Genomic DNA, 12,500 nt, shown 5'->3' with positions numbered 1-12,500 from the left:
TGGGGTCCAGCCTGGCCTGTCCACTCACACCACCTGCCGTGGCCCTGTCCCCAGCCAGATCCCCTTAGGACCGGACTCGGGTCCTCCACCCCAGGTGCCCCCTGCACACCCCGCCCTCTCCTGCTGCTCACCCTGTCCACGGGGATGCCACCTTCTCCGGGGAGCCCGCCCTGACTGCCCCTCAGGTTGCCTGTTCCGGCCCCAGTAGTGCTCTAGGTGAATCTCTACACGGCCGTTTCGAGGTTGCTGCCCACGGGGTGCCCCTGGCACGCAGTGAGCCTGGCAAGCAGGAGGCCCTCATCCGGTCTTCCGGGGCCTGGCTACCTCACGGTGGTGGTTAGGGTCCCAGGCAGGGCCTCGGCAGAGCCCAAGGTGGAGGAGCTGGGGTCCTGGACCCCCGGTTCTGCTCCAGGCCTGACCTCTGACCTCAGACTTGTGGTCTCCCCACTGACCCAGCCTCTGCATTTGCAGGGACGGCGCCTCCAGGCTCGAGATGGAGGGCCTGGCCGTGCCGTGGGCCCTGCCGCCCCTGGGACGGCCCCACACCAGCCTGCGGGGCCCAAGTGGACGCCCCAGCCCCCAGCCTGGGAGGGGGTGGGTGCTGCGTGCAGCAGGGACCAGGCCCCTGCTCAAGGGGCAGCCGAGGCCTCCCTGGGACTGGATATCAGTGGCAGCCCTGCTGTGCCTCTCCCTGCTGCCAGCCGCTATGCCCTCACCCAGGGCTGCGGCAGGGACCGAAGGGGTGACGGGCGGGGGCTGCAGCAGGTGGTGGCCTGGGGAGCAGGGGGCTCTCATTGGAGAGGTGTGGGGGGCAGCAAGGGCTTCCTATACTGGAGGCCCAGGGAAAGGGGGAGACTGCGGCCAGCTGTGGGGGACTGGCCCCCTACTTCCCAGCTGACCCACGCATGCCCTGGAGCTGAGAGTCTACTCACGTGTGTGCGCGCATGTGTGCGCATATGTGTGCCCGTGCGCATTGCTTACACGTGTGTGCATGTGTGTGTGCGCGCGCACACATGGGCTTAATGTCTGCACTGCTCACATGTGTGCATGCATGTGCACATGCATGTACCCATGCACACACAGGCGAGAGCATTCAAGGCGTAGCCGCCCGCCAGGAGTTCACTGCGTGTGAACACACCCGCACGTGGGCACCCCTGAGTGTGTGGACCCCCTTAGCCCTCAGGACTGTGTGCACACGTACACTGCCGCACGTGGGCACACGCCTCCAGGGCATGGCTGCAGCCGCAGCGTGGCCCTCCCCCCGAGCCTGCAGGCCTCACGGTGCCCCGGGCAGCGGCAGCCCTGCGCCCGCCCCCCCACCCCCCACCCCCCCGCCCTCACCAGCCCGTCTGTCTTGCAGACCGACTTCGAGAAGGATGTGGATCTGGCCTGTAGATCAGGTGAGCGCCTGACAGGTGAGAGCGACAGGTGGCCCTCGCCGGGGCCCACTTGCTTCTTTTTCTTTTCTTCGTACATCTGTCCGTTCATTCGTCTGTCCTCATCCGACCCCTGCCTCCCACAGCCCCCCCACCACCGACCCCCCTTCCGACCAAGGCACTGCTGCCCGGAGCCCTGTCCGAGGGGACACAGCCCTCGGGGTCTGGGCCCAGCACAGACCTGGTTTGCACCAGCGCCCACACCTCCCGAGGCAGCAGGCAGGGTCTGTGGGATAGCCGAGGTCTGGGCCCTGGACAGACCGCCTGCCCCTCAGCCCAGTCTGCAGCACCCACAGCTCTGCGGGTCTTCGGCCTCCACCTCCTCCTCGGAGGGAGTGACGCTGGGCCAGCTCTGTCCCCACCCCCCCTCCCCTTCACCCCCCCGCCTGCCCGCCGTCCGGCTCCTGTTCTGTGTGTCCTTCATTTCTTCATTGTGAGTCCAGCCGTGGAGGAGGGTGTGTGTGGGGGGGGGGGGTTCAGATGGGGGCGCATCAGTGGGAGCAGGAGGAGAGCAGGGAGGACCCACCGCTGAGCCCTAGGCTGGCGCTGAGCTTCCTGGAAGCAAGGGCAAAAAGGGCCTGGGACCAAGCGTCATTGTTCTGTGACCCAAGGGTCTGGGGCCCTGACGGGCAGTCTTTCGGGGGGGCCACCCTCCCTCTGGTCTGCCAGGTGTTTGAGGAGCACCTTCTCCAGAGACAGCCCTGGAGAGCTGGGACAGCCCCGGGGGAGGGGAGGGTGTTGCGCCAGCTGGGGCCAGGGAGACCCAGGAGGGCTTCCTGGAGGAGGTGATCTCTGCATTGGGCTGAGCAGGAGCTGGAGCCGCCCCTCTCTTAGGCTCATGCTATCTAGCCAACTTCCCTGGTAGGAGGCCTCAAGTCTTGGGGGGCTCTGGGGCCCGGCCCAGCCCTGTTTGGGTGGCCTCCAATCTCTTCCTAACTGGGGATATGGCTAAGCCTGGCCCATGGGGTCAGGGCTGCTGGGAGGTGGGCAGGAAGACCCCAATGGGAGGGGCAGCAGGTGGAGCCCTTCCCGGCCCTGGGGCACGGGTTTATCCAGAAGATGTGGGTCCCCTTTGGGGCCACAGAGAGCGGAGGTCAGGGCCGCCGGCGCGGGGCAGGTGTGGCATCCAGAGTGGAGAGGAGCGGCAGGGAGGAGGCCTGGGAAGCTGCGAGCCGTGGAGGGCGCGTGGCCGGCTGGGCAGCTGGGGGCTATGTGCTGGACAGCGGGATGGAGGCAGCGGCCGATCGATCGCCGGCCCTGGGCTGGGCCGCGTGGCAGGGGCCGGCCGCCGGGCCACAGGGGAGGCTGCGGTCAGAGCCAGCTTACCGAGGTGGGGCCCTGAGGGGGGCTGGTGGGCAGCCGGGCCTGGCTGCTTCGGGGCCTCCGGGGGCCACCGAGGCCGATGGGCCGGTAGGATGGAGGCGGGTGGCGGGCATGCTGGAGCCCAGGTTAGAGGTCAGGGCAGCCTGGCCCCCCTGCAGCTGGTCAGGAACGGGCGGTCCCACCCACACCCAGGAGCGGTGTCCCTGCACCTTGGGCAGCACGGGTCCCCCAGGGCCGTGGGAGGCCACCCCGCCTCTGAAGGGCATGTGGGGGGTCGCCCACCCTATGCAGGGCGGGAGGAGAGCCTTGTTGGAAAGTACAAAGGGGATTCCGGCTGCCGCTGCACCGAGCTCAGGAGGGGGTGTGCCCAGGGGGCCCCGGCCAGGCGCCCTGACCCTGCCCCGCCCCTCAGTGCTGAACAAGGACATCGCGGCCTGCCGCACGGCCACCATCACGGGCACCCTCAAGCGGCCCTCGCTGCCCGAGGAGGAGAAGCTGAAGCTGGCCCACGCCAAGGTGCCGCCCCCCAACTTCAACAGCCTCCCGGCCAACGTGTCCAAGCTGCACACGCACGGCTCGCCACGCCGCCCCGGCGGCCCGCTGCCCGACTTCCCCAACCACTCGCTGACCCTCAAGAAGGGCCGCGCGCCCAAGTCCTCCTTCGTGGGCGACGGGGACATCTTCAAGAAGCTGGACTCGGAGCTGAGCCGGGCCCAGGAGAAAGCCCTGGACACGAGCTACGTGATCCTGCCCACGGCCACGGCCACGCTGCGGCCCAAGCCTCCGGAGGGGCCCAAGTACAGCATCCACATCGACCAGATGCCGCAGACACGCCTCATCCACCTCAGCATGACGCCCGACGCCGGCCTCCCGGCCCGCAGCCCGCCCTCCCGCCAGCCCCCCGAGGCGCCCCCCGCCCAGCCCCCGCCGCCGCCGCCGCCCCCGCCCCCACAGCAGCCTCTGCCCCCGCCGCCCACCCTGGAGCCGGCGCCCCCCAGCCTGGGGGAGCCCAGGGAGCCCGCCCCCCACCCGGGGCCCAGCACGGGCACCGGGACCAAGAACGAGAACGTCTCCACCTTGTCCGTGAGCTCCCTGGAGGTGCGGGCTGTGGGGGGGGAGGGGGGGAGGGGTCCCTGGAGGACGAAGGCGAGGTGGCGTCCTGGGCCTCAGGGATGGCCACGCAGCCAGGGTCCGGCTGGAGTTGTCCCCTCGGCCGGCCTCGGACCGAGAGACCTGGCTCTGCCCAGAGGGGTGTCCCGGCCGCCTCCAGCACCCCCCTGCCCGCTGGGCCCTGGGCCACGGCAGCCTCTCTCGGGGTCCCGGAGGGCGGCCTCGCCCACTGCAAGGGACCTGCTCGCATCCCGCCCTCTCCGTAGTCGGGGGGTCACCGGGGGTCCCTCTGAGACCCACAAAGCCGGAGGCTGCCCCAGGCCCCCGCGGGCTGTGGGACATGGGCTCCGAGGCTGGGAGTCTGCGCCCGAGGGCTGCACGGGTGAGGGTCCCTGCAGCCGTCCTCAGGCAAGGAGAGGCCAGGACGTGGGATGGGGAGGTTTTGGGGTGCTGGTTACAAAGGCACACCACCCTTCCCCCCACAGAGGCGGAAGTCGCGGTATGCGGAACTGGACTTTGAGGTGGGTCCCGTGTGCCCTCCCCAGACCCCTGGGCCAGGGGGCAGCTCAGGCTGGTCCCGCGGACAGGGAGGGGCCTGGGGAAGAGGGCCAGCGGGTGCCCTCGGGGCTCAGGGTCTGCCTGCCCCCCCCGCACCCCCCCCCCCCCCGCAGAAAATCATGCACACGCGGAAGCGGCACCAGGACATGTTCCAGGACCTGAGCCGGAGGCTGCAGCACGCGGACAAGGACAAGGAGGTGCTGGCCCCCGAGAGCAAGGTCTGCCGTGGCAGGGCACTGGGCGGGGGGGGGGGGGGGGGGGGGCAGGGCACTGGGCGGGGGGGGGCAGGGCACTGGGCGGGGGGGGGGGCAGGGCACTGGGCGGGGGGCGGGGCAGGGCACTGGGCGGGGGCGGGGGGGCAGGGCACTGGGCGGGGGGGGGGAAGGGCACTGGGCAGGGGCGGGGGGGCAGGGCACTGGGCGGGGGGGCAGGGGGCAGGGTGTGGGACTGTGGGCGAGGGGCAAGGCCCCGAGAGAGAGCCCGTAGGTAAGCCTGCCCTCCCCGCCTTCCTCTGACCCCACTTGACTCAGTTGTTCATTCCTCCAGCCTTTCCCTGGCGCCCGGCCAGCCCACGCTGCCCCTCGAGGGACTGGGACACGTCCAGGCGGGGCAACTGCCTCTCAGAGGCGGGGAGAGCCATACGGGGTGCTGAGCAGGCAGGGCCTGCCGTGCCCTTCCCTGCAGGCCCCCCCCCGCAGACCCTGACCCAGGAGGGGGCCGCAGCCCCTGTGCATTCTGGGCAAGGCTGGGCCTCCCACCCCGTCTGTACCTCTCTGGTCGGTCCTTGCTGTTCTGACTCCTGTCTGCACCCTTCTCTCCCTCCCTCCTCCCCCCGCCTCCACTGCCCGCGGCCCGCAGCCAGAGAAGCAGCAGACGCCCAACAAGCGGCCCTGGGAGAGCCTGCGGAAGGCCCACGGGCCACCCGCGTGGGTGAAGGAGCTGGAGCCGCTGCCGCCGTCGCCCCTGGAGCTGCGGAGCGTGGAGTGGGAGAAGTCGGGCGCCACCATCCCGCTGGTGGGCCAGGACATCATCGACCTGCAGACCGAGGTCTGAGCGGGCGGGCGGTGGCCACACACCGGACGGAGGAGGGATGCTGCTCGGCCCGCCGCTACCGCAGGACGGGCACAGACGCTCGAGGGCGGCGGGCCAGGCCCGCGCCCGGCTCAGGGCACTCGGACGGCGGCCGCGGAGGCCCGCAGTGCTGGGACCAGAGCCAGCGGGACAGGAGGCGGCGGCCCCCGTGGCACAGGGCGCCGGAGGCCAGAAGGTGCCTCTGCCCTCCTCGGACCCAGCCCCGGCGGTCGGACAGGCGGCCGGGGACAATGCCAGGCTGGGTGCGGCCGGCACCGGATGCTCACCTGAGCTGCTGCAACAGAGGACCAGCCTGCTGGCCAGCGGCCTGGCACCGTTTTTTAGATGCCCCCATCCCTCGGGAAGCAGCCAGCCACCGGCCCTGCCTGGCCCTCCTGCCCCCGCGCGGGACCAGGGCCTCCGGACGAAGCAGGGCTGGGGAATCTATTTTTTCTCTCCTTTTCTTTTCTTCAATAAAAAGAACTAAAAACCCACGCCCTCTCTGTGTGGCCTTCCTCGGGCTGGCCTGGGCCCTGCAGACCAGCCTGGTCCCTCCACCCGGCAGAGGGGCTGGGCTGCCTGGTTGGCATCTCAGCTTCACCTGCCCAGTGCCCCCCCCCCTCTGCGGGCCATGACCCCCAGGCCTGTGGTCACGTGGCTCCAGGCAGCCTCTGGCCTCCCGGGGGGCTGAGGGGCCTCATGGGGAGCCTAGGGTGCTGGCTGGCCCCTCCTCAGACTTCTCGACGCACAGGGCAGGCCTGACTCCCTGGCCCCGATGCATCGCAGGAGGCACGGCCTGAGATGATGAAAGAAATGCAGAGTGGGGGACATGGGGAGAGGGAGGGAGCCTCGGGGCCCTGGGACCCCCGCCTCTGGCTGGCCTTGGGGGCCCCACCATGTCCTCCTCTGCGCCCCCGTCCCACCCGCCTCCCCCTCTGTCCTGGGGCAGGGCCAGGGCGGGATTGGGGCTGCAGTCCCAGGCTCCAGGACACCTCCAGGCCTTGGTGGTCCCCCCATCAGAGGCAGGTGTGAGGGACAAGGGTGAGCACACCCGAAGCTGCCCTCCTATGCCCGGGTGCGGGGCACATGCCAGGTCCACTTCTGTCCCGCCCGCCCACCTCCTCCTCAGCTCACAGCCCAGGACTCTCCGTTTCTGAGCAAGAAACTCACATGGGTCCTGCCTCTTCTCCGCGCTCCCAGCAGGGGGCGCCCTGAGCCTCCACTTGAGCCCGGCTGGGAGCTGAGGCGGGGACAGAGGATTGGCCAGGCCCCGCCCCCAGGCCTCAGGCAGCCAATCCACACCTGTGGCCCCAGAGGCAATGGACTGAGGCCACACCCCCAGTGCTTCAGGCAGCCAATCCACACCTGTGTTCCCAGAGGCAATGGACTGAGGCCCCGCCCCCAGGGCCTCAGGCAGCCAATCCACACCTGTGGCCCCAGAGGCAATGGACTGAGGCCACGCCCCCAGGGCCTCAGGCAGCCAATCCACACCTGTGGTCCCAGAGGCAATGGACTGAGGCCACGCCCCCAGGGCTTCAGGCAGCCAATCTACACCTGTGGCCCCAGCGGCAATGGACTGAGGCTCCACCCCCAGGGCCTCAGGCAGCCAATCCACACCTGTGGTCCCAGAGGCAATGGACTGAGGCCCCACCCCCAGGGCCTCAGGCAGCCAATCCACACCTGTGGCCCCAGAGGCAATGGACTGAGGCCACGCCCCCAGGGCCTCAGGCAGCCAATCCACACCTGTGGTCCCAGAGGCAATGGACTGAGGCCCCACCCCCAGGGCCTCAGGCAGCCAATCCACACCTGTGTTCCCAGAGGCAATGAACTGAGGCCCCGCCCCCAGGGCCTCAGGCAGCCAATCCACACCTGTGGCCCCAGAGGCAATGGACTGAGGCCACGCCCCCAGGGCCTCAGGCAGCCAATCTACACCTGTGGCCACAGCGGCAATGGACTGAGGCCCCGCCCCCAGGGCCTCAGGCAGCCAATCCACACCTGTGTTCCCAGAGGCAATGGACTGAGGCCCCGCCCCCAGGGCCTCAGGCAGCCAATCCACACCTGTGGCCCCTGAGGCAATGGACTGAGGCCCCGCCCCCAGGGCCTCAGGCAGCCAATCCACACCTGTGTTCCCAGAGGCAATGAACTGAGGCCCCGCCCCCAGGGCCTCAGGCAGCCAATCCACACCTGTGGCCCCAGAGGCAATGGACTGAGGCCACGCCCCCAGGGCCTCAGGCAGCCAATCTACACCTGTGGCCACAGCGGCAATGGACTGAGGCCCCGCCCCCAGGGCCTCAGGCAGCCAATCCACACCTGTGTTCCCAGAGGCAATGGACTGAGGCCCCGCCCCCAGGGCCTCAGGCAGCCAATCCACACCTGTGGCCCCTGAGGCAATGGACTGAGGCCCCGCCCCCAGGGCCTCAGGCAGCCAATCCACACCTGTGTTCCCAGAGGCAATGAACTGAGGCCCCGCCCCCAGGGCCTCAGGCAGCCAATCCACACCTGTGGCCCCAGAGGCAATGGACTGAGGCCACGCCCCCAGGGCCTCAGGCAGCCAATCTACACCTGTGGCCACAGCGGCAATGGACTGAGGCCCCGCCCCCAGGGCCTCAGGCAGCCAATCCACACCTGTGTTCCCAGAGGCAATGGACTGAGGCCCCGCCCCCAGGGCCTCAGGCAGCCAATCCACACCTGTGTTCCCAGAGGCAATGAACTGAGGCCCCGCCCCCAGGGCCTCAGGCAGCCAATCCACACCTGTGGCCCCAGAGGCAATGGACTGAGGCCCCGCCCCCAGGGCCTCAGACAGCCAATCCACACCTGTGGTCCGGTCCCAGAGGCAATGGACTGAGGCCACGCCCCCAGGGCCTCAGGCAGCCAATCCACACCTGTGGTCCTAGAGGCAATGGACTGAGGCCCCACCCCCAGGGCCTCAGGCAGCCAATCCACACCTGTGGTCCCAGAGGCAATGGACTGAGGCCCCCGCCCGAAGAAGGGGTGGAGGTGGGGAGGCCACCACGTCATTCAGAATGAAACCAAGGAAGCCGAGCTGAAAGGGGCTGCCTGGCACGGGGTTCCCACGGCACCTGCCCATCACGCGTCGCCTCAACCCCCGCCCCCAGTTCACCATTCAGCTCCAGGAATCTCGCCCCCAGCAGGGGAACCTGGCATGGATAGGGTGGGTGCCACCTCCTGCGTGTGACGGCAGTGACTGTGGGTGACCACGAGTGATCACCCCGGATGCACAGGGACCACGGTGACTGCGTGGCCACAGGTGACCCTGGACGAGGACAGCGGAGAGGGAGGGGAGGGTGGCACACCGCAGCCGCGAGGAGCCGGTGCAGAGCGCGGCCTCCCCAGCAGGGGGCGCTCGGGCACTGCGCTGTCGGAGGCTGCAGGCTCAGCGCCGCCGGGAACAAAAGCCCGGGCGGCTGGTGAGATTGGGCGCAGCCTGACCCGCTGAGCTCCTGGCACTTCGTCTGACCCACTCGTGACGGATGCGCCTCTCGTGCGCCCGTCCTGGGACGTGCCATCTCACACTCGCACTGTCCTAGCTCCAGCCGGGCCGGGCCTGGTCACCTGCCCCTGAGCCTGTTCTGGGCGCTGTGGCCAGGGAGGGGCCTGCGGCGTGCCTGTTCTTCCAGCTGCTCCGACAGCGGGACAGGCAGGGGCCCTGACGGCGTCCACAGTTGAGGACACGGAGATTCAGGGCCAAGCGGTGCTGCCGGTGGCCCCGGTGGCGAGTCTGAGCCCCACCGCCCTGGTTCTAGTTCCTCAGAGGGCAGGCTACCCCCGGGCAGCTATGGCCTCTCCACCTGCATTCCCTCCGCCACGGGCTCCTTCCCTCCGGGCCTGGCCAGGCCCCAGAGAGCTCTTGGCATTTTCACCGTCCTGGCACGTTTGTGCACGTCACAGGTTGCCGTCCACCACTGCAGCTAAGCTCTCCTCCTCCTCCACTTCCATCTGCCTCAGCAGCACCACAGGCCCTGCGAGCGGGGGAGCTGAGGACGGTGGGGTCACCACGCTGGGAAGACAGTTGTACAGCAAAGGTGGTAGCGACAGCTTTGTGCTGGAGCTGGAGCTGCAGATCCTGGTAGCTGTGGTGATAGTGATGGTGATGGTGGTGGTGATGGTGGTGGTGGTGATGATGGTGATGTGGTAATAGAGCTGCAGATGGTAGTCGATGGTGATGATAGTGATGGTGAAGATGGTGATAGTGGTAGTGATGGTGGTGATGGTGGTGATAGCGGTAATAGAGCTGCAGGTGGTGGTCGATGGTGGTAATAGAGCTGCAGGTGGTGGTCGATGGTGGTAATAGAGCTGCAGGTGGTGGTCGATGTTGGTAATAGAGCTGCAGGTGGTGGTCGATGTTGGTGGGAAGTGACTTTGGTGATGGTGGTGGTGGTGGTGGTGATGGTGATGGTGGTGATGTGGTAACAGAGCTGCAGATGGTGGTCGATGGTGGTGATGATGATGATGGTGATAGTGGTAGTGATGATGGTGATGGTGGTGATGCGGCAATAGAGCTGCAGGTGGTGGTCAATGTTGGTAATAGAGCTGCAGGTGGTGGTCGATGGTAATAGAGCTGCAGGTGGTGGTCAATGGTGGTGGGAAGTGACTGGTGATGGTGATGGTGGTGATGGTGGTGGTGATGGTGGTGATGGTGATGGAGGTGGTGGTGATGGTGATGGAGGTGGTGGTGATGGTGATGGTGGTGGTGATGGTGGTGGTGATGGTGATGGTGGTGATGCGGTAATAGAGCTGCAGGGGGTGGTCGATGGTGGTGGGGAGTGACTTTGGGGGTGGTGACACCCACAGCGGCAGCCACGTGATCTGCATTGCTGATGGTGGTGCTTCTGGATTGAAAATGAGGACCTCACCGGGCCACCCTGTCCCTCGCTCCCACAGACGGGGAGCATCTGGAGGAGGATGGTGACTCGCGGATGGAGGAAGGAGCAGCTCAGGAGGGTGACTAGCATGTCTGAGTCACCGGAGGGGGTGGAGCTGACGGGACTCGCATTTCATCAGCCCCCACAGAGCTGAGATGTGCAGGCAGCCTGTCCTCACCTGACCCCATCTGCTCATTCCCCTTCCTGTCACCAGCGCGCACGGTGCCAGGAGGGAGGGTGCCCCGGGAGCCCCTGGGCCCTGTGGGAGCGGCCCTCCTCTGGGCGGGCAGCGGCTCTTTCTGGGAAGCCTTCGCACCGCCCTCCACCCCCCCTCTCTGGGCCCCCCAGTTGCCAACACGGCTGCTGCCAGGAAGTCCCTCCTGCAGTCTCCCCTCCTGCCGTGTGGGCGGTTCCTGCCCTTAGCAGGCTGTTCTCAGTTGCTGTGCTCCCCGCATCCCAAGGACCCTCTCGGCGCCGTCTGGGCTGCTCCATACCACCCAGTGGACCCCCAACCTCTGCTGGCTCCTCCTGGACTCACTCAAGAGGATGGACAGACCCTCCAGACGCCCACGTCCCCAGGCCCTGCTTCCCACAGGGCTTGTCCCCAGAGAGGAGCAAATCCTCAATGTTCCAGAACCTTCCATGGCTGGGAGTGCCCTCCCCAGACCAGCTCCACCCGCCCCAGCTCACCGTGGCCTCCTGAAACCAGGCGTGTGCCCGGGGCACACGGGCCTGGCAGCTGCCACCTCCCTGCGGCTTTCTGAGGGTCCTCGCACGAGGGCTTTCGTGCGGCTCCCGAGTGCAGCGGCTGATGTCCCCCCCAGAAGCCCAGAAACGGCCACCCCCCTCCTCGCCGCCCCCTCCCACCACCCCCCTCCTTGCCGCCCCCTCCTCGCCACCCCCCTGCCTGGGACAGCCCTTTCTGCCAGTTGTCAAGTCTGGAGCCCCTGGTGGCCTGGCTGGAGGCACGATTCTGAGGCGGCCCTGCCCCCAGCTCCCGGGAGGTGCCCCCCAGACCTGGAGCTCAGGGGTGCAGGCAGGGGTCACAGGCCTCCACCAAATTCCCACTTACACTCCCTGCCAGTGGTCCAGGCAGGACTCGGACCCCCTACACAGTGGGTCGTGGGAGGTGGGGTGTTTCTGGGCCCTGTGGGACCCCGGCACACGGCACCTCTGTGCTGTCCCCGAGCCCTGGAGGGTCTGCTCAGGGCAGCCAGCAAGGCCACGGGGGCGAGACCCCGCCCAGGGCAGGCTCATTCCGGCCTCTGACCCCACGCATGGCAGCAGGACTGGCTGGAAGCAGGAGCCCTGGGCCTGGGCCCGCCCCTCCCCACTGGCCTCAGTTTCCCTCCGTGAGAGCAGGGCAGCCGGCTGTGACTCAGCACGCCTCCGGGCGGGGGAGCAGCGGGGTTTTCTTTCGGGCCCCAAAATAACCCCAGGGAGTCACTGCCCCACGCAGGCGGAACAGCTCCAGCTAAGACAGAGCCGGAAGTGAGGGCTCCCCACTGTGGGGGGCGGGGGGGGGGAGCCTCCTTCCAGGCGGGCCTGGCTGGTGCTGTGCCCTCCCCGCCCCCCCCGGAACAGCAGGCCAGGGACAAGGAGCACCCAGGGTCCCGGAACTGAGGCGGCGGCGGCCTGAGGACACTCGTCCAGAGACTGGGGCTCACAGGCAGCGTCTCAGGGGAAGTGCAGGCCCCGCCCCGAGCCCCAGGGCCATGTGGGCAGGGCCCCCAGGAGGGCAGGGGTCTTCCTATAGGTCCTCCCCGGGCACCCCAAGTCTGGCTCCCAGCGAGTGGGGACCCCAATGGGGGTGGGGCCAGCCGCCGGGCGAGGGCGGATGCCAGCCATCTGGGCGGAGGAGGTGTCGCTGGGCTCAGCATGGTTCTGGCAGCACCATCTGGACCCCCCAGGGAGGCGTCCGAGGCAGCAGGAGCTCCCCACCCAGACCTCGCATCACTGGGGCTTCCTGGGGAGGCAGATTGGGGGGGGGCGGGGGCGCTGGGAGTGGGGTGTCTCAGACAGCTCAGCGCCTGGGACCTCAGGGCCCTGCCCCACTCCGGTCTCCGCACCAGCGGCCCCAGCCTGCCCCTGCCCTCCCAGGCCCTCCCTGGCCCTCCCT

The 12,500-nt window shown here is 68.5% G+C and overlaps 1 protein-coding gene across 3 annotated transcripts in view; it reads left to right on the top strand.

The window, feature by feature from the left end:
• The window catches only part of ADGRB1 (adhesion G protein-coupled receptor B1), a 62,258-nt gene extending 56,266 nt beyond the window's left edge, over nt 1–5,992 (top strand). For 2 of the 3 annotated variants that reach the window (XM_080646969.1, XM_080646971.1), the window contains 5 exons: nt 1,361–1,415; nt 3,172–3,857; nt 4,355–4,390; nt 4,541–4,645; nt 5,286–5,992. In XM_080646969.1, coding sequence (XP_080503095.1) covers nt 1,361–1,415; nt 3,172–3,857; nt 4,355–4,390; nt 4,541–4,645; nt 5,286–5,480 — 1,077 coding nt within the window. In that variant the 3' untranslated portion in view covers nt 5,481–5,992. The remainder of the gene's footprint in view (nt 1–1,360; nt 1,416–3,171; nt 3,858–4,354; nt 4,391–4,540; nt 4,646–5,285) is intronic. The other variant, XM_080646970.1, reaches the window with a different exon arrangement.
• Nucleotides 5,993–12,500: the final 6,508 nt, after the last annotated feature.

The sequence above is a fragment of the Plecotus auritus genome (genome assembly GCF_963455305.1).
Source record: "Plecotus auritus genome assembly, chromosome: 11".
In the NCBI taxonomy this organism is placed as follows: domain Eukaryota; kingdom Metazoa; phylum Chordata; class Mammalia; order Chiroptera; family Vespertilionidae; genus Plecotus; species Plecotus auritus.
The sequence above is the reverse complement of the archived record's forward strand: the minus strand, read 5'-3'. Positions and strand labels throughout refer to the sequence as shown.